General features: G+C 51.5%; 4 protein-coding genes across 4 annotated transcripts; 2 read left to right on the top strand and 2 right to left on the bottom strand.

Moving 5' to 3' along the window:
• The first annotated feature begins 638 nt into the window (after positions 1-638).
• On the top strand, positions 639-5,234 carry LOC100899326 (rho-associated protein kinase 2). Its single transcript, XM_003742868.1, has 7 exons — positions 639-703; positions 1,666-1,818; positions 2,318-2,466; positions 4,251-4,444; positions 4,641-4,757; positions 4,838-4,938; positions 5,047-5,234. The coding sequence occupies exons 1-7, from the start codon at positions 701-703 to the stop codon at positions 5,197-5,199; spliced, it is 870 nt and encodes a 289-aa protein (XP_003742916.1). The 5' UTR covers positions 639-700; the 3' UTR covers positions 5,200-5,234.
• A 5,443-nt stretch (positions 5,235-10,677) lies between these two features.
• LOC100899608 (uncharacterized) lies at positions 10,678-11,631 on the bottom strand. The gene is made up of 4 exons (XM_003742869.2): positions 11,535-11,631; positions 11,287-11,402; positions 10,996-11,136; positions 10,678-10,861 (listed from the first exon to the last, which is right to left on the bottom strand). The coding sequence occupies exons 1-4, from the start codon at positions 11,610-11,612 to the stop codon at positions 10,699-10,701; spliced, it is 498 nt and encodes a 165-aa protein (XP_003742917.1). The 5' UTR covers positions 11,613-11,631; the 3' UTR covers positions 10,678-10,698.
• A 1,898-nt stretch (positions 11,632-13,529) lies between these two features.
• On the bottom strand, positions 13,530-17,472 carry LOC100902450 (amyloid-beta A4 precursor protein-binding family B member 2). Its single transcript, XM_029111340.1, is given in 11 exon segments — positions 13,530-13,995; positions 14,112-14,348; positions 14,460-14,808; positions 14,921-15,055; positions 15,438-15,443; positions 15,626-15,774; positions 15,854-16,180; positions 16,272-16,588; positions 16,624-16,778; positions 16,908-17,163; positions 17,445-17,472. Coding segments are annotated over 11 exon segments (2,037 nt in total). The 3' UTR covers positions 13,530-13,917.
• A 1,958-nt stretch (positions 17,473-19,430) lies between these two features.
• On the top strand, positions 19,431-20,739 carry LOC100902590 (uncharacterized). Its single transcript, XM_003742890.2, has one exon. It carries the CDS (start codon positions 19,431-19,433, stop codon positions 20,655-20,657), a length of 1,227 nt encoding a protein of 408 aa, XP_003742938.1. The 3' UTR covers positions 20,658-20,739.
• Positions 20,740-23,690: the final 2,951 nt, after the last annotated feature.

Below are 23,690 nucleotides of genomic sequence, written 5' to 3' on the forward strand. Positions count from 1 at the left end.
GTCCACAGATTCGGGATGTACGGCCTCCATTCATCCCAACCTAGGTCTCACCTATTCTGTTAGGGCGGAAAAAAAAAATTGTCGGGCTGGTGATTATTGCGCGCTTTGTCTCCAACTGCCCTTCACTTCGTATTTTCCTTTCTGAGCGCTAGGCTATACCCCCGGATACATCATATGATGCGCAATCCCTAGACGTGATCTCTCATTACTGAGGGAAGGTAGGTATGCCCTCCGAAAATATGATGCCGTCAAGGACTTTCACAACAGAATCGATCCTGGCGGGTATCTCAGTATCCAATCGATGCACGTTCTCCGGATCTACGGATCCGCGATATTCACAGATATATCGACTCCTCCTTGCCCCGTTCTCAGAGTAGACAAGATCACATACACGCGTGGATAACAAACAGAAGGGAGGAACTGATCTAATTAATCCTCCAATCCCTAGCCCAGACTAATGAGATATCCAGAGCATAATCTGTGGAAAAAGAAACAAACCACAGCAATCGCCAAACGGTAGCCCGACGCAATCACGAATATCCCCGGGGGCCGACGCAACCTGACGCCTAGGGAATCCAACCCACACCTTTATCAGCTTGTTTCTTCTTGAGAGAGTCTGCACAAGTCATGGCCACCTTACTTTCGTCACGGTTGATTCCGCATTCGTCCAAAACAGAGGCTCCTACATGGTCCTCCCGTGATGGTGAGTTTCCTTGGTAGGCTCCGGCCGGAAAGAACTCCTTTAGTGCTGGCTGCAACACTTGGCTTCAGTCGAGTCAGTATCACAACCCACTGTGCGTTGTGGTAAAGCCTGTGCTGCTCTGAGATGATAATCTTTCCATATCGAGCCGTGAGTTTTTTCCATCCGAATGACATCCGGAGGAGATTCGACACTGAGACGATAGAGCAAGGCGTTCGCAAGTCAAATGCATTTCTCATATCGAACTGCAGCTCCGAGCCGCACCTTGCTCAGAGATTTCGCACGAAGTCCCGAGGGAGTACATTACTCCCCTTTGACGATCGGAGCTCTTCGGGAGCCGACCTACCTCCCCGGAACTTCGAATAGTTCGCTCGATCTCAAGTGAGACTCGGACGCGAGACAAGGATAACGATTCTTTGCTGAGCCCGTAAGCCGCAATGTCGCCGTCCTACCTCGAACTCGTCGACACGATAAGTTCCGTTTGAGAGAGCTCGGATGCTGTGTATATTCACCCCGACTCCGAGAATTCAGTCCTCTTACCATCAGGATATCTCTTTTGAGTATCTCCGCGTCCCTCTGTCTCTCGATGTCAGGAATGCCGCCTCCCGAATCCGCGCTTTTCGCTTCTACAGCAGCCGCGTCTGATAGGGCTCTGGATTCTCGATATGATAGAGACTAATATTCAATGACCCGCATGGCTTGCAAGTAGAATCGCTCAAATGGTCATTCACAACGGCGTGCGGCATCCCTCAGCTCCGGCCTTCAGAGCGGCATTGAGCGAAGTTGTAGCTACGGTCGATAATCATGCTCCCTCTAACGAGACATGGGTCGCCCAAGGTTGAGATGACAATGGTGAGAACGATGAGCAACTCAGAAGGCTCCGATTCTTCCTTCGCGCCAAGGATGATGTATTTTCGAGGTATGTGTCATCACAAGAAGTGTACTAATTTATAATTCTTCGGTAGAATACCTTCCGCGATGTAAGGAAATACATCGGCTACCAACGGCTCTCCAGCGGCGATCTCGTCTCCGATGACGACTCCAGAGATGCGGGGGGTCCTTCCGATCCGGCTCCTCAGCTCTCGGACTACATAATAATTGAGAGTCGCAAATCTCAGGTCAGGCAACACGCGGATTCATCCACCGGAATAGAACTTTCGGGAATAATTCGTACTGACCTCAGTTTTCTTCGGGCGCCGCGGTCGCTCCGGCCCGTTCGCGCTGAGCGCGTACGTAGTATTGCACCAGGCGGAGAAACGGGGGTCAGGCTGGAATGGGCATGTTTTTAATTGGGCCATGGCTTCTCTCGTCCATCGCCATGCTTCCCCCATAGCCCCTCGTGATTATCCGATACGGCACTGGTTCGCGACACTCTGACCATCAACATCCCCGATCTCAGACAGTCTCCAATCTCGAGGAATTTCGCCTCTTGCTCGCGGGAAGTAGTGCTACCCGAAATCGCAACTGCACCCGTGGGAAGTTTCGAAACACCATGATTGATAGTAGCGACTTTAGATTGAGCGATGCGCGCAGTCTTAGGCTTGCAACGGGGCAATGTCATTTCTGATTCCAAGTGGCTTATCTGCTGCTGGACTAAAAATAGGAATTTCCTTGAAGGTGGCTCCAATTGATCCGGTGGTACCGAGAGGTAGCCATTTGACGAAGTCTTCCAGCTCTAGTTTCGAGGACGACGAACTGTGGACGGTGACTGTGGACGTGGATGCTGGGAGCATGGAGAAAACGTCGGGAAGATTGAGCGACAGGAAGTGAGCCCTAAGATTAAATTATATTCCGAACGTAGTTCTATCGTCATATGATCGTGTATTCCCATTTTGAATTCGGTACGGTTAGTCCCCCTCGGGCCCTTCCCTCCCGAAGAACTTCAGGTGACGAAAAAACTTACAGGAAGAACCCTAACTTAGGCGACGGATTCGCGGACTGCTTCTCGGGAGTAGCTGAGCAAGATACTGCTTTGTAGATGTTAGAGGTTGTAGTGTCTATGATTTGAGTCGGGCGGAAAGTAAAGCGAATACAGTTTGAGCCAAAGTTGCTGCGAAGGAATTCTATGCGGTTGTCGTTCTTTCACTCATCAACGTCAGCAATCCCTCAGAAATTCCATTGAAAATAGGCTCATCCAGAGAAGAGTCCGGATATCATGATTTGTATCTCTCGATCAGTTCTCTTGCGAGTCGGAGAAGTCTCTCGTTCGAGAGTCGAAGTTTTATCTCTCTAATCCAAATCTGCGGAGCTGTTGACGAGCCCTGCGATGCGTGCATCCACAACGTAGTTTTGGACCGTATAGTCGCATCTGACGCCGAGTGCTCCCGTGGGAAGAGACGAGAATGTTCTCATCCAGTCTTTTAATTGTTAAGCAGTATTCGACAATGTAAGGCTGAATGTCGCCCCATTCATCGGTGTGAACAGAGTGTCATTTCAACGTGCGAGAGTGCGTCTGTTGCGATAGGCTGCTGCCGACTATTGGGGTATCGGCGCATTGACCATTCATTTCTGGAGGCTTCACAGCAGGAAAGATTGTCGTAAAATGCGGTTTTGGTGCTTCCTGCTGTCTGAGCTGGTGGATTGGGCCCGATTGTTGTGAAGGGCGAAAGAGAAATTTCGCGAGCCTCCCGGTATCGCTCCACAGCATTTCGCGCAGCGTCCGCTGTCGCGGTGACTCCCTCCCCGGTACGTTGCAGCTGGGAATGAATCCGAGAATCGCGATCCGGCCCTTCGAGTCAGAGATTCTTTATCAAGCATGTCGATACCGAGTGCTTATCATACTCATTTCTGTGGAAGCGCCTCGAATGATAAGCGGCATAGCTCAACCTGAGTCAGGAGGAAGGGCTGTGCCCGTCTAGACCTCAGTCGGGACCTGCCCCCCTCGTGTCGTGTGCTCCTTGTCGGAGGCAATGCATCCGTGGACCTATTTATCTATACCGTACATTTTTTTCACGATTTTCCGAAGAGCTGCGCTGACCGTCAGCAACAAGCTTCTCCCAGAAAACCTGATGCTCCGGCGAGCGTGGCGGCATTCGAGTGACGGGAACCGCGCCATATTGGCCTCGAAAAGATTCTTGTTATTATAACTGTATCTCTGATGAATCGTTCTCCATCGCGGGATCAGAGCTTCCATAGTGAAACGGAACCGCTTCGATGCAATGATTGAAAGAGAGGTTCACCGTTATTACGCACGCTGGCCTCTATCCTAGCGCGGACGCTGTGACGTGATTGTAAGGTGCCATCATGGCGGCGACCGCCGCCGTTCTTTCTGGAGAGAATTACTCACTGCCGGCCGCACATTCCGTTTTGCGAGCGCTGAGTCGCGGGTATTCTTTTCGTCTGAGAGGCACCTCGAGAGATGAGCCGTCTCTTGATAGACTTGCAATTCGGACTCCGCGTCATTTGGCTAAGTATCAAGTGCGCGGAACCCAGACCGGCTTGACTCTCCGAATATCGGTTGTTCTGAGCTCAGAGTCGCATATGAAGAGAACTCACCGATGGCAAGTTTTTTTTTCTGAGCAGGTAAGCCTAAAACAGAACTCTTCCGCAGATCGATATTCAGAAAAGAGGAAATAGAGAAAGAGTTGGAGGCCACGAAGGCCAACTTGCAACGCGAGCAAAAGAAGAGAGAGCAACTAGAAGAATCTTTGAGACGATTGAAGACCAAAACTGGGAGATCGGCGAGCACAATTTCCGAACCAGGATGTATCGTAGATACGATTTCACCGAAGGATTTGTTGTACGGTAAGCTCCGCGAGAACCCCCTCATCGGGGTCTCGACACTCCGGAAATTCATCTAGTGGGGCTCCATGTCAAACTACGAGTCGAATCACTCGATAGTCTGACTGAGCAGCGCTGCGGCGGTTGGGCACAGCCCGGAAGGTCATCACGTCATGAGTCGGTGAATGTTTTCGTGCATTACATCCTCTTGATTCCGCAGCTTACACCAATGAATTGACTCTGCGCGTGAGCTCCCAACTGCAGCTCGATGGAAGGGATTATCTCATCGAAAAGATGCGGAGAGCACACTCCGACGACGAATCTGAACCGGTAGAAGGTGAGTTTGGACGACGGAAAGTTATGAGATTGCTCTGATGGAAGGCAGACTGAGATGATTCTTCTCAACTTCTTCTTCAGCCTGGTTCGATATATCGACTTCACAGAATGGTCGAAACGGCTGGCATAGACGCTACATTGCACTCTCCGCAACGAAACTACTTTTCTACGAGTCTCCAGAGGTGGGTCTCCAGCGTGTCCGTCAGCGGGGTCGATTGGAGAACTTCAATTCCTCAACTTCGCGCGTCCTCCACCCGAATTTCATGAAGGTTGTCTCTCGTGTTTCGCAGGACTTTTTGCAGAAGAAACCCTCGAGAGTCATCCGACTTGACATGCTGATCACAGTGAGGAATATCATCACCGACACAGAAGGTCGCATTTCGATCGCCAACAGCAATGCTCAATGGTACTCCATTCGAACGATAGAATCCCGCAATCTCTGACCAAGACGGTCCGAGAAATATAGCTGGCGCTCTCAAAACCATCCAGAAACATTGAAATGGGAGGAACGGGGGAATCTTTCATCCTCGAGGCCATACGCGTTGAGCGCTCACTTAATCCATCGAACTCGCAGCTGCATTCATATATGCTACGTGGTCGAAGGAGAGACCCGACTCCTTCCTTGGATGAGGAAACAACTAAATTATGACGAACTTGCCCGGAGTCATTTCGATTATAAAGCTTCGCTCAAATCCAGCAGAAATCTTTATCTGAGGTGAGCTTGGGCTGGAAATCCATCTCCGGGACGAAATCCATAACCGCAACTCATTGCCGGGCGCCATCCGCATTCTATAACGTGACTCTCGCTTTGCAGAGCGAAAACCTTCCGCGAGAAGCAACAGTGGCTGAAGAGACTGAGGGCTCGATTGGAAAATTGTCCTTACTCGGGTGACGCCGATATAGCAGGTGGAGCGATGCTACACTGCTATCACAAATTGACGGATTTCTCTTCTGACGAGTGAGATCGAAGAGCCGCGGAGGAGATGTTTGACCGACTGTTCCGTCCCAATCGCGCCTGAAATCGGAAAGAAGAAATGCTCCGGATCAGCGCGCCCCCGCTTCGCTTAGATATTGCACCATGAAATCAAAGGCTCCGAAGCAATAAAGAGACTATACGGCTAGTCCCGTTTCTAGACGAAAAATGAATATTTCGCATCGCTTGAGTAAGCTTCGGCGATCTACTGGATTGGACCGTCAACCGAGAGATCCTATCACCATCGATCAAATCTCTCGCCGACCCCCGATCTCTCTCCCACCCCGCTGCGTTCCGTCTGGAGATCCCAAATGGTGATATTTTTGCATACTTCAATCCTTCCCCTAAGCGTGAACAGAACACGGATGCGTCATCTGTCTGCAACTTCGCTTCATCCAGGATTGGAAGCTTCAGGCAACCACGTGGAAATCCCTCCCTAATCCCGAATCCATGTATTATGATGTGATAGATGGATCGCGGAGTGCGCATCGAGATCCATGGATGCGATGTGGGCATATCCGAGCCTGCCTCATCCGAGAGCTCTCTGAGAGCGAATTGAGATCGTCTTAGTCGAGAATTATCTCACTTGGATCTGTTATTTATTCGAGCGGGTGAAGCGGTGTTCTCTATTCTTCTGACGGATGAAAATATATCGGGGGGAATGAATATCCGTAAGAGAGTCCCTTACGACTCCTTATCGACTCTTCGATGAGCTCGATGTGATTCGATAGTTCTGACCCTATGACCCGGATCTGAGCTGCAAGATCTGAGCCCCGTGATGAACGGTGATCTGCTGTCAGATATGAGGTGTAAATCCATTATGCAAGGGTATTCCGCTCTCCTCTGACCAGAAATGGAGTGAGAGCACCCTACAGATTCATGAACATCACTGCTGTCTGAGCTTCAGCGCCGAGAATTGTTTTCCTGTCCCTTTTGGTCCATAATCAGCTTGCGGTCAGCTCATCTGTAGAAGTGGTAGAGCATGGCTGCGCCCGCCACATCGGACTCGCCAGAATACTCGCATCTCTCGAGGCAGACCCTGAACTTCTGGAGCCAATCTTCTTTGGCTTCAGAGCTCGTCGCCCTGGAATGAGACTTCTTATGAGCACGGTAGACTCCCCGAGCCCGCGAGGGGAGTTAGGCGACCAGGAGACGCCGAGATCTCCCTTGGAGTGGGCAGAGCTATATGGACACAATCAGAGACCCGGATCGAGCCCACTTTCTTTCACACGGAATTTTTCGGAAGCATCAGAATTTCCATTCTTACCGAAGATAGAGACTTCTACAGGCGCTGAGAGATGCTCTGTAAGCACCGTATTCTTGGAGGATACCCTCGAGCGGGACTGTTCGCACCATCCACGGAAGAACGCGCGTTTCTCCCTCCATCACGTAGCAGATGTGGATGCAGCTGCGGAATCCAAAGGGCTCATTCAAGATACCTTCTACCGACGAGATCTCACACCAACAAGATCTGCTCGGTTGCAGAACAATTCTTTTGTTGCATATCGAGTCGAGGCCCGCCATACATGGTAATTAAGAATTTCGTACCGTTTGCAGTCGCTGATGACGATCGAGCTCTGACCTCTCGTTTTCTCGCTGAGGTCCGCACAAGTGATTACTCGGTCGAGTCGAATCACTCGCGTGGGCGTCTTCCTGAGGCAATGCTGAGAGATTGACAGGGAACTCGATTATTAAGGCCCGCGTGCTCGCGGTCACACTTATTGTCGTACGCGAAGTATCGGTACCCCTGGAGAGAGAGTGAGCGAGGATTCAGAGGTATGAGTCACTGACCTCCCATGATTCGAAGAAGAGGAGTTTCGCGGTCGACAGCGCCACGTATTGCTTCCGCCATCCACCATTCTTGGATGGGGAGAGTGATATATCGAACCAGGCTGAAAAGGGACGAGAGGCTTCCACTCAGGCAAACGAGATACAATAACCGTTCGTCTCATCTCGCCATTCCTACGCTGGAAACGTACCTTCAATGGGCGCGGAATCGATTCCGAGGCGTAGTCTTCGCATCTTCTCGTTGTGATATTCCAGACCGAGTGACCTGAGGTCGGACACTGTTTTCCGGAAGAGCTCGGCAGTATAGACTGGAAGGTCAGACGAAACACCGTTCATTAGGAAGCTCTCTCCGAGCGCCGGGTTCGCTCTGGTTCTGTCACGGGGGGAATTCTGTTTCAGTCGATCATTTCTCGCGGAGGAGGACGAAATGGAAAACTCACCCAGGATCAGATCTTTGGCCGAGAAGGCTTCTTGATTTGATTGCGTCTTCGAAACGGCCAAGCCACAACTGGTCGCATCCACGGAGTCTGCATGCGGAGACTCGCCGCCCTCTCGGTGCCTCTGTAAGAAGGCGCGAACACGGTTCAGCAGAGAAGCCATTTGGGATTCGGCGTAGATTCGGTCAACGACCCGGAATGAACTCGGAGTTGGCGCAGCATGTCGAAATTCAGTGGACTTCACGGTCGTTTTGACCGGAACCGATGAGTGAGAGGACTTCATCGAGAGAAGAGAGAGGCTTCTCTATCAGATACCGGGACGGAATCGGCTGCCGGAAAGGAAATATGCTCAGTCTTGGATTCGAGGCGCTCAGAGATCATTTTCACTCCAATCGATCTAGATAAGGTATCCTGCCGAGTGGAGGGCCCATGTAGAATCGAAATGAAATCAGACAACCCCGAGCCGAGAGCCTCTCCTGCCGACAATCTCGTGAGCGCACCGACGATCGCACTGTGGTTCGTGTGAATGATTCGAATTTATCTAATGTGATGTTCTCGGCCGAGATTATCGAATGTCCAGGTACTTCCGGGGACGTTCATCCAAGACCATGCGGTATAACTCATAGTATATGTATCACGTACACGCAAGCTGGTGAAGGAATTCTATGAAGGAATGATAGACTCGTCGCGAGCACGGACTCCGCGAACTGGGGATTCCGGGAACCCCGCGACCCTCAAACATGTCGAGCCGATCGAGTGATTACCTCTATTCCGAAGCTCAGAGAATAGATGTATTCAGTATGAGAGCGTTCGACAGGATAGTGTCGTGCTCCGAAGGCTGCTCCAGCGTAGCTAGCTGAGTGCTCCACCGACAGACGGCTGTCCGTTTCATGATTCCAATTTTTTTTGATGTCAGTAATGACCGATATCATATTCCGACTTGGCGGTCTACGAAGTCTCCACGCGTCTCCTCCGAGAGCGACGCGAAATCCTATCGGTGAGCGTCATCGATAGCATTTCTCACTTGGATCAACATTGAGCCACTCCGGCGACGCTTCTATTCGAGGGCTCGGTCTGAGGGCCCGAAGGCTGGGGAATGATCCCGAGGACCATGGGTCGACGACTGGGGGATCCTCTGGGGCTCAATCTCGCCCCCCCCCTTCCTGAGTGCTGAAGCTGACGTGATGATTGATCAGAATTGTCATCTTGGTTTTTGGCCTCGTCGCGTCGCGTTTGAGATGGCCCAGATGACCACTGATCGTTCCGCTCAGTCTACGGGCCACCAGTTTTTGATGCGGCACTCCTGGACAAAACCGCGCCGATGTCGGTTGGTGTCGTCGAGAACTCCGCCTCAACGCCTGAGCACGGTTCAACGAATCAAGCAAGCGTTGCTTAGAGTCCTGGAATCCCTGGCGTACAGGAGACGCTTCGAAACCACATTTTTTTACTCGAGCGTTGACCTCCTCTCAATGTGACGACGGGCTCCGACGCCGTTTTTTTGCCGTCACCGAGAGCGCCGGAGTTTAAGACTCGGCGGTGTTCGGAGAGGCGGGGCTCGCCGCCGGGGGGAAGCCGGGACGGAGTCTCTCTCCTCACCCCGTTCGGTAATCCCCCTGGGCAAGATTCTGACTCTTCGAAGCGAGTCGTCTTTCGCACTTAGATCGCGCGATAATCGAAAATCGCTCCGATGTCCGCCTCGATCGACCGTATGACGACATCCCCGAGTTTTCTTCCCTTCTATCGCTCGCTCATCAATCTCTTGAGCACGCACGCTCGCTCGTCGGGATTTCGTCGTACTCTGATGTGAAAACCTACCAAGCAGCCTTGTCCCTAGCCGGCGTTTGAGCCTCGGCCAGCGAACGGAGAAGCCAACAGCCCAATGACTTCAGCGTATAAGTACACGGAGTAGATATAAGCGTATAAATACAAGTCGGCCAAGAACAGAAAAGAGGCTCTGGCGCTTGAATTCGTCTGCAAAGAGTTCCATGATTCGATCCCTGATCTAACATTCACATTTTTTACCGGCCATCAGCCTCAGTCAGCGGTATTTCAGGAGCGAAACTGAAAGACCCCTTCACAACCGAATAAGCTCTATATTTGTCGAATCTCGCATCCTCGGTTAGGTCTCTGCTGTATGCTCGGGGACAATTCTATCTTGGGATATATTCTGCCGAGCTCACCGACGGAACTTAAGATCGGGAAGACTCCCGAAGATCAGCTCTTTAGGAGCCGATTCATGAATAATGCAATGATTTATCTGGAAGTCTATAGAAGCCGCGCTCGCCAGCGCCGTTCCAGGTCGTTTCTCCAACAATCAGAACAATCAGCCAGTTCAAAAAACAACTCAAAGCGCATTGCCTAGACCATCTCCCTCCTCCCTCCTCACCAACAGCGCCATAAGCATCACAAATGCAGCCATTGCTCGCGAGTGATTGAATAAACTGTTATTGATTGATTGATTGATTGAACTGTTCTCCTTACTCTTCGTCGGGAGGCCTCTAGAAAGCTTAAGCCACTGGCCGCCCGTCTTAACGGCAGCGCATCATCTGAAGATCCATGCATACCGAGTTCCCCGGTTTCAGACGGGATTAAAGAAGGCGCTGCAGCTGCTATATTCCCGTCTTCATTCAAGATTCACCCGTTTCCTCCGATACTGTGGATATTGAACCAACGTCTGTTCATTGATTCCGGCGCCACGGTACAGAATGATCGGGGGCCCAAGATTCTAATACAGTGTTTTTTATTCAATACGTCCATAACTCCTGAGTTCGAGGGAAGTCTGACTTCCAGCGGAAGAAGCGGAGCATCTCCTCGTCTGCTTTCTGCGGCTGTCCTGAAAACTCGTAAACGTCTAGGGACTTTCTGAATTTTCGCTCCCAATCGGCCTTGGCTTGGGGGCTGTCAGCGCTGAAATATATTCATCGTTAGGTACGTTCAAGCCCCGATTGATTCGAAACATTCTCTTCCGTCGGAGTGTACGCAAATTGATCAAATCATGATCGATGATCGAGATCGAATTATGGACTCTGAAATTCGCTCACAGAAGAACGAGGTTCCCGCCAGCTTCGCGTGTGGATATGTATTCGAAATGTCTCTCCAAAAGTTCTCTGTGTCGAGGCCTCTCCTCCATCCAGGGCAACAACTGAATCTCTCCCTTCATCACGTAATAAATGAGGACGCTCCTGGAAGGATTGATTCGAAAGTAGGAGATACCCATCAATTCTAATTCCGTATATCCAAATTCAATGAAGGCCTTCTACCGTTCGACGTAACGATTCGCCTCCAGACTCAAAATCTGTAAGATTTCGGAATCCGGACTTCTCAATACTCACCGACGGGCGTCGGAGGCTGATAGCGATAGTCGTTCCCTCGTCAACTCAGGAACATCTCCCGTGGTGATCACTTGCTCCAACTCTATCACCTTCGACGGTGTTTTCTCGAGATATCCCTGGGCAGTAAGCGTCGGACGTGAAGCAGTGCGAGGCATGGCTTAATCTGCGTTTTTCAGTCGAAAGCGACTCGTTCGGAATACCGCCACGATGGAAGTAGTCTAGCCCGATGGAGTATCTCGAGGACTCACCTCTTGGCAATCGAAGAAGAGCAGCTCCGAAGCAGAGAGCGCAATGTATTGCTGGCTCCAGCCGTCGCGTTCTTGCATGGAGGGATACACGGTGAACCAAGCTGTGGAAATGTACATAGATGAGCTCATCTCTGCAAAGCGCTGGAGAGTTTCTTTTCATCGAAGGAGTAATTGTGCAACATGCCTTCCACTGGGTCATCTTCGCCGGATTCCCGCCTCCGGGTCTTCTCAGCGCGGTATTCTCTTCCACTGAAGCGAAGACGCGCCCGCGTTCGTTCTGCGAGTTCCTGAGCGTGATCTGAGGACGGTATCAGGGTATGTTTTTTCGATTCGGTCCGTCCTTTGCTTAGTTCGCACAGCTCTTCCTCGATCGATCGACTAACCATCAATCAGGGTGACTCGAGCTCACAAGGAATAGAGATCCGGGGGAAAACTTCTCGCTCAACTCACCCCAGAGTGGATCATCCTCCGCATCGGTGTCTCGTGAATATGTATCTGGAGACATCACCTCTGAATGGCAAAAGGGAGCTTCGACGTTCTGGGGATCAATGGCTTTCCTAAGTTTATGGAGCAGAGTGCGCACTGGGCTCAGTAGAGACGCCATTTCGATCGTTGGGTGTTTTGGGTGCCGCATGGGCATCAATGATGCGGCAGAGAGTCTATGAGGCCTCTTATTTTCGGATCGGAATCAGAGAGAGGGTCATGTGAGGGTGACGTACTCTCTGATCGATGACTCAAGATTCGATGACACAATAATGCTCATGGGATGCCGGGAAGCGGGGCTGGAGAATCTTGCTTAACTCAGATGGCTCGGAATGATTCGGGTGAGCCCCTGCGATACCTCGGCCAGGTCGACTTCGATCAAGGAACGATAGGTAGAAAGCGAGCATCGGGTCCGCTCTGCAACTCTCGCCCCCCTCCCTTCCCCCTGATGGCGGTCATGCGGCTCGATCCCGCCTTGGGAACGCTTCCGCCGAAGGCATACGATCGTAACGAGCTCGACAGAGTGCATTCTTCAAGAGAAATTCGATTTAGAGGAGAACGATCCTCCATGAAGTCCCAGATTATACAAATCATGATTCAACGCTCACAATAGCTTACGATTCGATTAGAGGTCTGCGATCTCCGAGTGAGTTTCCGGAGCCTGCAATCAATTCCAAGCTATCGAAATGGAATGATCCACATCGATGCCGTGCGTATGTCGACGCAGACCGTCTTAGACAGCTGAATTTCTAAATCATTATCCACGGCTGTGTGGTGCTCGGTTACCATCGATGACCCGTCCTGTATACCTGTTGACCTGCACGCGGACAGACTCCTCTAAGAAGAGCTACCGATGTTCGCGGGGCGTGCGAGATCCTGGGCACGAAGAAAAAAGTGCTCCCTGCGCGGCTCCGTTCTGGCTGTTGTGACCAATTACGACGAAATTATGGCCTATGCATCCGATGTCCCCCTCAGAAGGATCCCAGAATCTGGGACGCGGGCGCTGATGAAAGCTGGCTGATCGAAGAGGCGACCGATACGGCGTCCGAGAACCGGTTCCCAGACTGGAGCTGATCGGGCTCTTCGACGCTATTCTCCGGATTTATTGAGTGCTGCGTCCGAGGATTCTCTTCGGCTCGAGCTCATAGAAACCGCGAGGAATATTCAGCCCTATCCGTATTCTCCCAGAGTCTTGCTGGTGAGCTGAGCCTCATTCGAGCGGAGAATCAGCCTCGATGAGTACAGTTGCCTGACAATGAGTCAAGCAAGCCGACCAGTGCAAAAGAGTTCTCCTCGATCGGAGGTGCTCAATCGAGAGTCTTCATAGTAAGCGAAATTCCCAAGACTTCCATCGAGATTTGGAAGCTGGGACCTGCGATCGAGGGAGCTCTGGGATACGCCCCTGGCGGTAGAGTCGTTCTTGACTGGCCGTGAATATGAGACAAATCATAGGTTTATTTCAATCAAGAGTGTCTTAAGTCGATAAAGATGTGTTTCTCCTCGGTGGATCCGTACAGAACAAAATCGCTCCTCTTTTACCTTATGTGTATATCGATAGAATATTTGGATAATCTTAATTGGTAGACAGATAAAAGGCTGCTCCATGATGAGTTTCCTCATGCTCCCTTGCGAGATAAAACAAAGTATCTAGTCAGGTGATGTTTCCGTCAGCTGTCTTTACGCTCTTCACAACAGCTGTTCTGGAGTCTCTCCAGACTGGATCTGCTCTCACGAACTCAGGGTCGGTTGTTCACCAGGCGCTCTCCTCTCCTCGTAGGCAGGCTGTACTCACACTTGCATCTATGACTGCTTTCATCGATACTATGGGGTGACTGATCCGTTATCCGCTCCAGCTCTACGAGGCTCGAAGGAATTAACGATTACTTCCGGGGACAAACGCTTAAATTTGATTGGAGGTTGATCCAACCAGTCTTAAGGTTTGCGAGAAGACGTTACGGAGAGTACATCCGATCTGCGACTGTGAAGACGGGCAATTAGAAGAAGCATTTGAGTCTACCGCGACCGAACGTCCTAACGTCTCGATATCGAGTCTGACCGATCGTAGATGGGAAGTATCGGGTCGGAAATACTCACAATAGACGATGACCTGGTCACAGGCGGTGCGCGATTGGGATTGAATGGAAGCTGTTCAGCGACTGCTTGTTGGGGTCGGGTGTGGGCGTCGAGGCACTTCTGATACCTCAGCTTGTAGGCGGCTTCGAGAGCTTTCGTCAGAGCTGCAGCTGTCGGTTCGCAATGGAAAACATGGGCCACAAATCGCCTTTGGCTGCTCCCCGGATTCGGATCTACGACGAGGCTGCACATCTCCTCCTGTAATCGCCGATGGAACCGATGACTGAGACATCCGCATTGATCACGATGATCCGAAACCCAATCAGAGAAAATCGGGACGCTTCATGCGGTCTGGAGAGAGACACTCACCTGTCTCCCCATGCCGATGTATTCAATGAAACGCACGCGCGCATCGAAAACAACCTCACGCTCATTGTCTTGCGGCTTCACGGTCACGCAGGAAGTCGTCACAGTGACTTTGACCGGCCTATATCTATAAGGCGGAACGACAGAAACCAAACGATCGATCGCGGAGATAAGCATGTCCATTCCCTCGGGTTTGGACACTTCGATGGAGCCCACGTAGAGAGCTTTCAAGGTCTTGTTGATTTCTTCCGAGGGTTGAGGGAAGCTATCTGCCCCCAAAAGCAAATCTGAGAACCGCTTGTTCTTGCGCTCCTCCGGAAGCGCCGTAGATTTGTCGCGCTTGACAACCAGCCTGAGGAGGGATATTTCATTCATTCCTCCACCCGCATCGAGTCGATCAATATCCTGCTCCTCCGTGTTGCCTCAATCGCCTACGGCCTAGAACTGTGAGGACCGGCGCTTACCCTCGCTCAATCATAGCCCGCTTGCAGGCGTCCCTGAGTGTAGTCGCGATTATTCTCGCCGGCATGTCGCAGCGAAACACATGGCAAAGCACGACGTGTTTGTTGACCCGGTCTCGAGCGACGTAGGCGAAGTCCCTAGAAAATCACGCAGTGTCAGTCGTCGGGTTCAGCCTCGACTCGACTGGGAGCGGGGGATGGAATAAAGACGCTTCAAGGATCGAGTGCTGAAGTAGTATGCACAAATAGTATGGGTGTTGTGGGCTAAGGACGTTGGACCTCAGATGATAGAGGTCTAACGTCCTTTCCGGAATTGACAGTGACGCGTGATATTCGGAAACGGGGAATAAGGCAAGGGATCACGACAAGCTGCGAGCCTAGGGTATTCTCGTTTTTCGATGGCTGACGTCGCGATTAGCCATTGAAAAATTCTCTGGTGATCTCTGAACCTCGATCTCTAACATGGGGAATGAGAACAAGCGGGCGATCTTCACGAAAGTTCGAAGCGATAAGCAGTTACCTTTCACTGTGGAGAAGGCGAGAGCGGCGGGGCGAAAAACACGTTAGGGCGAGATCAAGGCCACAGTCGAGTGAATGATCTAGCTTACGTGACTCTCCCAAACTTAAAATTCATCTTGGCTGTCCGCCTCGTTTCGGACATGACTCGGTGCCCAGCGGCCTTAGCTAACAGCAGTCCCCGGGACTCACCTATCTTTATCTCTGCCAACTCCCCACATGCGGATCATATGAATGGGCTGTTCCAAAATAATACATTCGTCCTCTTCATCGATCTCTTCCGTGAGTGCACTCGCTCCGCACAAGAGATCATCCGTGCACAAGTCATCGATTTCCACAATCTGGAAACGAGGATGAGGAAATTTACTCCCATGCAGCAATAACCGATTACAGTGGTTGTTCTCTCTTGGCGGAACCCACCTTCGATTTGATCTTATTCGGATCGATCAGACGCAAAGTCTCGTCATCGATGTCCATGTAAATGTCAATGCCCTTCCCCCATCTATCACGGGTGGCTCCGCCATTTTCTTCTTCGGTTCCGAGCTGCTTGATGATGGAGTTTACGGCCCGAGAACTTCGCTCCGGCGTGAGATCTTCCTCAGGCACCTCCATCCAACCCAGGGAGCGGACAGCGAAGCGGATCGCTTTTTTCTGATTCGATTGGATCATTTGATCAATGGCGCGCCGGGTCAGGATCGGGCAGCTCTGTCGTTTCAAGGCTCGATCCGCTGGATTTGAGGCCGCCATCTGTGAATCAGCAATTGAATACACGAATGCTGTGGTCCCTCTCACATGCGTCGTCCTAGCGAGCCAGACCGGAGTCTAGAAATTTAGGCACCTTGTTCCTAAAGGTGACGCCCGGCAACGCTAGGCGCTTCTGTTGTTCTTGGAGCTTCTCGGTATCCTCTTTTGTGGGCATCTCTCGCTGAATTGTTCCAGTAGCGATGTGCCAGTAGTAAGCACCGTCTTCGTCCTCGTGCTTCTCCCAGCCAACCGGCACTTCCTGCGCATCGGGTTTGACGGACTTCTCCGGAACCTCATCCGCAGCTTCGGAAGAATAATTCTTACAACTTGCACTTGGAGCCCGAGGCGATCCGACTTGCAGAAGATGCACTCCGGCCGGCCTTTTGCAAGTGTGCGATATTCATCGATTCCCTGCCCACCTTTCTCTCTGTCGCTGTCGACTATGCCAGACGCTTCCCGTTTCTGCCGTACGGCACTCTCGAGACTCAGATAATAATCGAGGAAGTTCGCGCTACTCTTGTCCATCTTGGCGCTCCGCTTCGATGACGCAGGGGAGCCTTGAAGGCTGGACAAACTTCCGCCCACGTTCCCATTCTGCTCCCTGCAAGTGACATCTCCAATGACAAGACATCGCTTCTTCCGACTCTGATAACAGCTGAATATAACGCTGACGTAAATAGGATCGCCTTCCCCGTGGAGCCGTAAACATCGCGCCGTTAAATACACTCACAATAGAGAACTTTTTAATAACGCTGCGGCACCCCCGGTATGATGAGGCTGCGCCGATGGGCTGTTCGGAGCCATTCCGTGACCGGTCGCCAGCTCCTGACGGCGACTTCGGACATGCCGAGCAGCTTGAGGCGTGCAGGGCGTAGACGCGGTTCCTCTCTCGGCGGACGCCAGCTCTGAGCCGAAATCACTGTTGTTGTTGTTGTTGTTGTTCGGGTTGTTGTTAATGTTGATGTTGTTCACAAGATTCAGATTCCCTATGTCAATCAATCGATCAAGTAAGCGTTCCAGAGCTTCATAAGATCGTCTCGGAGGCGAATTCAGAGGCAAGCTCACTTATCGGGACCGATGCTGGACTCCGCGGCCCAGCAAGAAGTCGCCCCCGCCCCCTCCCCCGGCACGAGAAAAAATATTGCGCGGTTGAGCCCTGGCAGGAGACTCGATGGTTCCGGACACTAGCCAAAGGGTTGCATGAGTGCGTCATTACGACCCTTGCGATGTAAGCCTGCGAGGCTACGAAGGCGATCCAGATACTTACCAAACGCTAGATTGTCTACGGCATTCATTATAACGCGTTTCGCCTGCGGAAGAGGAATACTCGGTCTCACGAGGAAGATGCCACGTCCGTTTCGTGATACTATCTAACAAGATGTCACTGCGGCAAACCGACTCCCGTTAGCGCTTAGCGTTTCGACTCGCGCTCAATGACTCATTCTTGGAGCGAAGCGTTCAAGGCAATCATCCTCGAAGGTTCCTCACGGAAATGAGATCTTGATACTCACATATCGCTGAGCTCAACAGCGCTCAATCATCAGAGGTGGGGACCAGAAGCTCACCGAGTGAGAAGGGGACACAATCTCTAGTTGGGGTCTCCGATCGATGCCCGCTGTACTAGCGGAGCGCTTCAGGGATTCGGGAGAGGGCGCCGGAGCTCGAGCCTCCACCGCGATGAGCTCCGTTGCCGCGGATTTTTTCCTGTGAATGAATGGTAGGATCTCTCAGAGTGGGATCTCTACCCGGGGCTTCCCGATGTGGATGAGCTCTTACACTGATAGCATCGTTCCCTGAAGGCTATCTATACATATTGCGATCTGCTGCGACACCTCTTACCGAGGTAACCTCCAACCTGGAGAGGAGGAAGGCCGCTCTCATGAGCTGAGGGCGGGCTCTGGCTCGTAAGTGCCCCAATGACGGGAATCGTTCCAAATGCTCGAGAGACGATATGGTTCGCCGAGGAAGAAAATCTTGCGCAGATCTCTCACGTGGGGCTGGCTCTCTCCTCGGATCCTAGCATAGCGGTCCTTGCGTCTACGGTCCTCGAAGAGTCCCGATCAAGTCACCACGACGCGACGCCCGCATATACATACATACACCATGCTATGACCATGCTCGGCTGTGGGAGAGCGGACATTCAGGACTAGAAAAAAGGTACACGGACGCAAAGAAAATACAACGGCCCCCCTTAAAGGGGGGCACTATCCCATGACATACCGGGCTCGAAAGGATCGGTACATAGAGGGACGAGCCCGTCTCTAATCGAAATACGGTATTTTAGGCTATGCGAACATGGACGCTGAGGAGAAGAATGATTCGAATCGGTTGAATCAGTCATCTCTATACCCCTGGTCCTCGATTTGGTGATTAAGAGCATCGCATCCATGACTTCGGATCATATTCATCTCCATACGTTCTCCTTGAGAATGTCTATTCTGTGCTCCATCTGCGCGGAGCCGTTCCTCGCAGGGCTTCCATCGTCGGGAGTTCCGGCTCTTTCGGGGAGTCATTCTTGCTTCGACTCCTCGGACATTCCTTCATTCCAAAAACAAATGATATTCCGCTGTCGCCGCTGTGTGATGATATTCCGCTGTGTGCACAGACGCTCATGGCGCGAGTTCTCCTCTCGTCATATGACCGCGACAGGCGGATTCCGTACTCCCCAACTTCCGAGATTTAAGGGGGAAGCCTAAACGACGGAGCTTTTCTAAATATTGCCCCTCTTTCCGCCAACTGATGAGGTTTCAGGCATTTAGCTAGAGTTCCTCTGTTTAAATCTTTTTGTATGTTCCTCACATCCATAGGTGAGTTCTCGGTGCACAAGACATTTGGTGGAAGGTATCGATGGGTGGGACAAAGTCGCGGCACTCATTTTTCAAATAACTACTCCGATGATATGTTCCATGTTCTGATGTTACGATCTTCCTCCAAAAACTGGCTTGATTGTAGAGATAGAGGCTTAGATCTCCCGCGGAATCCCCCACTGTGTCACGAAGCTGACAGCGTGGCTGGAATATGTCCGAGGAACGTGGTCCGGTCTGAACTCTATTTCCCTTTCGTTCTTGTTCTGGGGGAGAGTGTCCTCGTGATTCGGAGTGATCACGAACTCTAGAGAGTACTCGAGAGAACAAAAATCAAACAATAGACACTGAGTCGCGTCGCTCGGGACTCTGATGATCCCTCCTGCTGGTTTCATCGAAGCGAATCATTCCAATGTTTTCTCTCTTCCAGGCTGCTTGATCAGGCAGAGATGTTCTCGGCTGGGGTGACCGAGGTGTCGATTCCAGCCGAAGGCGAAGTGGTTGAAAACTCAGACAAGTCTGTGGAACAGAACATGACCACGATTGTCGAGCACGCTGACTCGAACGTATACGCCGAATGGGTGACTTCGAACAACTTTCTCCGTGCCGGCCAGGAGCTCATAGTAATCCACAGACCAGCGGTATCTAATGGGAACAGCAATTGGCCGCTTCGGTCGAATTCCGTTGCTTCCGCGCAAGACCAAGAGGAATCTATGCAGAATCAATCGCTTACGTTGTTGCAAGCCAATTCGAAGCGGAAAAAGGACGATGAGCCTGGTAAGAAGAAACGTTGGTACAGGCAGAAATTCTGTGACTCCTGGCTTTCGGATGAACGATTCAAGGACTGGATCGGCAAAGTGTCCGATGACGTCTACAAAGTTTATTGCCGCTTCTGCAAAGTCGAACTCCGTGCCGGCTGCTCAGAGCTCCTCAAGCACTTGAAGACGAAATACCACATCGATGCCACGAATCAAGATCGGTCTTCTCCGAAAGAACTCTGTTACATTGTCGAGCAGCAGGTCGAGGAGCACCAGGTGGACATCGAGCCCGGCTCCGTCGATAGTTCCCAACAAATCGAACATTTCTCGATCCAGGAGCAAAAATTCGATTCGGTTGGCGATGGCCAAGGGGTAGAGCAGATCTGTGAAGCGAATGAAGTGAGGAGGGTTCAAATTCTGAGGCCGATCCCAGCATTCCGGACTCCAGCCATCGTAGACGGAGTTCTGAAAGAGATAAGTCTTCTCGATTATCTTGGGCGGTTCGTGCTGCTGACTTTTTACATCACAGATTTCGAACACAGTTCAATTAATCTCGTTCAAGAACTTATATTGCTGCAATCGGAGTTCGAGAAACACAACTGCGTCCTTCTGGCAGCTTCTGGCGATTCTGTTGTGACGCACAAAGCCTGGATAAGTTCCATTTCGGACAACGGTCCCAAATTCCCGATCCCTTTGATAGGCGACTACAACAAGAGTGTCGCTAAATCGTTCGGGGTCTACGACGAAGAATCGGGTTGTGCTATCCCCTCGACGTTCCTCATAGATCCCAAAGGGCGGCTGAGGCATATGACCGTCAACGATCTCAGCGTGACCGTATCACCGGGTCAACTGGAAAACTGCCTAAAAAATCTAAAAGTCATAGATTCGAAGAAAATCGAAAGTCCGCTGATATGCTAGGAAGATTCCCATGCAAATTTGTACATTTAACGTCATTGAGAATAGGCTGCGTCGTTGTGTAATTAGGATTGTAAATATCATTGATGGCATGTTGAAAGCCCTAAATAAACGAGTCGATAAACTGTTCCTTCTCCGCCGTTCATTTTCGAATCTTTCCCGAGACAAACTCAAGGGAGGTCTACTCTCTTTTCCTCAAGGAAACTCCGCGTCGTAGGCGGAGACATACGTGACAGGAGAGTCATACGGGGGCCGCCGATCGCATTTCCTCACCCTCAATTGAGGAAGATCGGATTCATTTTTTTGATACCAAGAGTCATGGCTTTGTAAAAATCTCTTTGTATTCGTTCTCTATACTTGACGATGTGGCGCCATTGTGATTGTCCCACAAGGGACTGAGCCGATACGCTGATGAGCGGGGTGGAATCAGGGCACGCTCATGGTCTACCGGAAACTGTCCCTCCGGGGCTCACCGGAGCCTTCCCAGACGCGTTGATGGGAATGGAACAGCCCGTTGCGACGGATTTTTCGCCCACTCGCTACAGTCTCCGCTTCCCATGGGATCAAACTCCTCGGTCGCTTCCCTAGAGGGTAGCTGCTCGCGACTCGCAAAAAAAGGACACACAGGACTGGTTGAAGAGCTGCCCTCGAGGTCATTATCGAGGGTGCAGAAGTTCAAGGACAGCTCTTGGTTTCCGAATTGATTGAGCGTTGATGTCGATGACAGTGACTGGAGCCGTTGTGCAATTAATGGGGAGAGGGGGTGCCGATAGATACGGACTCGATCCGTTCTCCGCGCATAATCTTTCCTCCTTAGAATTTCTTCTTCTTGACTTCTGACATCATCCTCGTCTGTCCTTTGGAATAAGGGATCTCTCCACTCACTTAAGCGAGAGCAATCGTTTTCTTCCTTTGATTTTCCCCCTATCGTCAGCTGAACAAAAAATTATCTCAGCCTCGCCCCTCGGGAACGTTCCAATGCCCCGAGATATCTCCTGCAGAGTATTTCCAGGTCCCTCCTCCATTCGAATCGAGCACCGACCCGACGGTACACGGGTCGAGGCCAACAGTATCCAGCGGGTGGAACGAATGGAGGAGATCACCAAGCGCATTTCGCAGAGTACCCACTATCCAACGGCTAGACGGTTCTGATAACGAAGTGCCGCGCGTACGGTGCGAACGTAGAAGGCGTTTCGAGTTTTCCCTTCTCGGGGGAGGGTCGTCGCCGCTCCGGGGGCTGTCGCCAATGACCCGATCGATTCCCATCTCACCAATTTGACCTCTGGATTACCTACACCGGCTGAGACGCGATCGCTGACAGCGACTATTCATCTCGCCTCGTTTATGAAAGTACATGACTATACATATTCTATACCGACTTTCTGGCCGACGGGCTCATCGATCGACTGGCCTTTGGATCGATTTCGTGGCGGCGAGAAAAGCGTCTCGCACTCGAAACAGAGAGCCACCCGAATCTTTACCCGACCACAACGAGTGAATGTGGTGCGACGTGCGACTATCACGGCTGACGTACAGCCCCGAGTACAGTTCGCGCCGGAAGTTCCGTCTGTATTCTAAACGTCTGTATTCAGAAAGAAGCAGAAGACGCCCTCGAAATCACAGTACGGGAAATCTCTTCTGCGTCGACGGCCGCCGGGTGCATTTGAAGGAACAGACCAACATGGTTCGGCGAGACTCCTGAGCCGACTGAAATCTCACAGGTCGTTTTGATTAGAAGGACGCGAGTGACAAGATCCGCAAGAAGCCACCAGCTGTACCGAAATCGGGGACCATATTAGATTCCATCGTCGCGTCGGGTCTGGCGGTGAGCCCCGACCCCCGACGCCCTAATCAGTAATTTATTGAGATCGAGGTTTCCTGCTCCTTCTGCCAGAAAGAAGGTGATGACCCAGTTCCGGCCCGTCCCACATGTAAAATAGGGATGAGCGCTGTTTTCCGAGGAGCGAAGGTAATGGAGACAGCAGACATTGACCTTGAAATGATTATCGTTCATTCCTCCCAAGACAGACCTGTCCTCATCTTTATCGGTCCTATCATCTGCTAGATCCCATTTTTTCTTGAGGGAATCGAAGCGCGGCACCGCGACGGCGTATTTTCGGGCGCCAGAGCCGCAGGCAGAGTCGAGCCCAAGTGCTACTCGAGTATGAAAATCTCCTAGTCAACGGCGGATCGCTTCACCTTTGGATTCTTCGGAAATATGGAGGTAAAAGACTAGTGACAGACCTCCACAGAGAATAATCTCGTCAATTACGAAGGAGGCTTCGCATAAGCCTTTCTGTACTGATGGCCCATGGTGATACTTTAGTGATGGCCGCTGCCCATAATTTCGCTCGAGACTCCGATCCAGCCTTCCGGGGCAAAGGTTTCCCCCTTCGAAAGAGCTGCAGCAATTCTAGACGGGAATGTCTGAAGTCTCGAAACCCGAAAAGTCCGCGAGATCCCGAGATTGAAACGCGTAGATGAGATAAGAGAATGCTTGCCCGATCGAAAGTCGAAAAGAGCGCGCGGCGGCAGCCGGCAGCGCTGTAGCTCAACGTGTCGGTTAGCATTCGTTGGTCCGGCGAAGATAACGAAGTAGTTGTTGCCGAAGCGGGAGGCAGTCGGGTTCTGACCGTGCTCCGTGAAAAGTCGGACCTTGCTCCGTGATGAGTCGAACCGTGCTCCGTGATGAGTCGGACCGTGCTGCGTGATGAGTCGCACTGTGCTCCAGTGCTCCGGGATGAGTCTGATCGTGCCGAAACGGAAAGTGCGTGCGTGCGTCTCTGAGCGAACTTACTGAAGTGTGCTCAAGGCTTGCGTGCTTAGCGAGATCAGTGCTCAATTACATGACACACGGACACGTTTAGCGTAAGTTCACGACGGGAATCCCCTGCGAGATCCATCGCCTCGGGGTTCGAACTCCCAATTAGCTGAGTTTCTCTATCTGACTATTTGTTTATCTGACATTCTAATTACCTCGAAAGCTTGGGGTACTCGGAGCCTTCTCTTTCTCTGGGGGCCTTTCCCGACTCTATC

Source organism: Galendromus occidentalis, unplaced genomic scaffold (genome assembly GCF_000255335.2).
Source record: "Galendromus occidentalis unplaced genomic scaffold, Mocc_1.1 scf7180000077434, whole genome shotgun sequence".
NCBI classification, from domain to species: domain Eukaryota; kingdom Metazoa; phylum Arthropoda; class Arachnida; order Mesostigmata; family Phytoseiidae; genus Galendromus; species Galendromus occidentalis.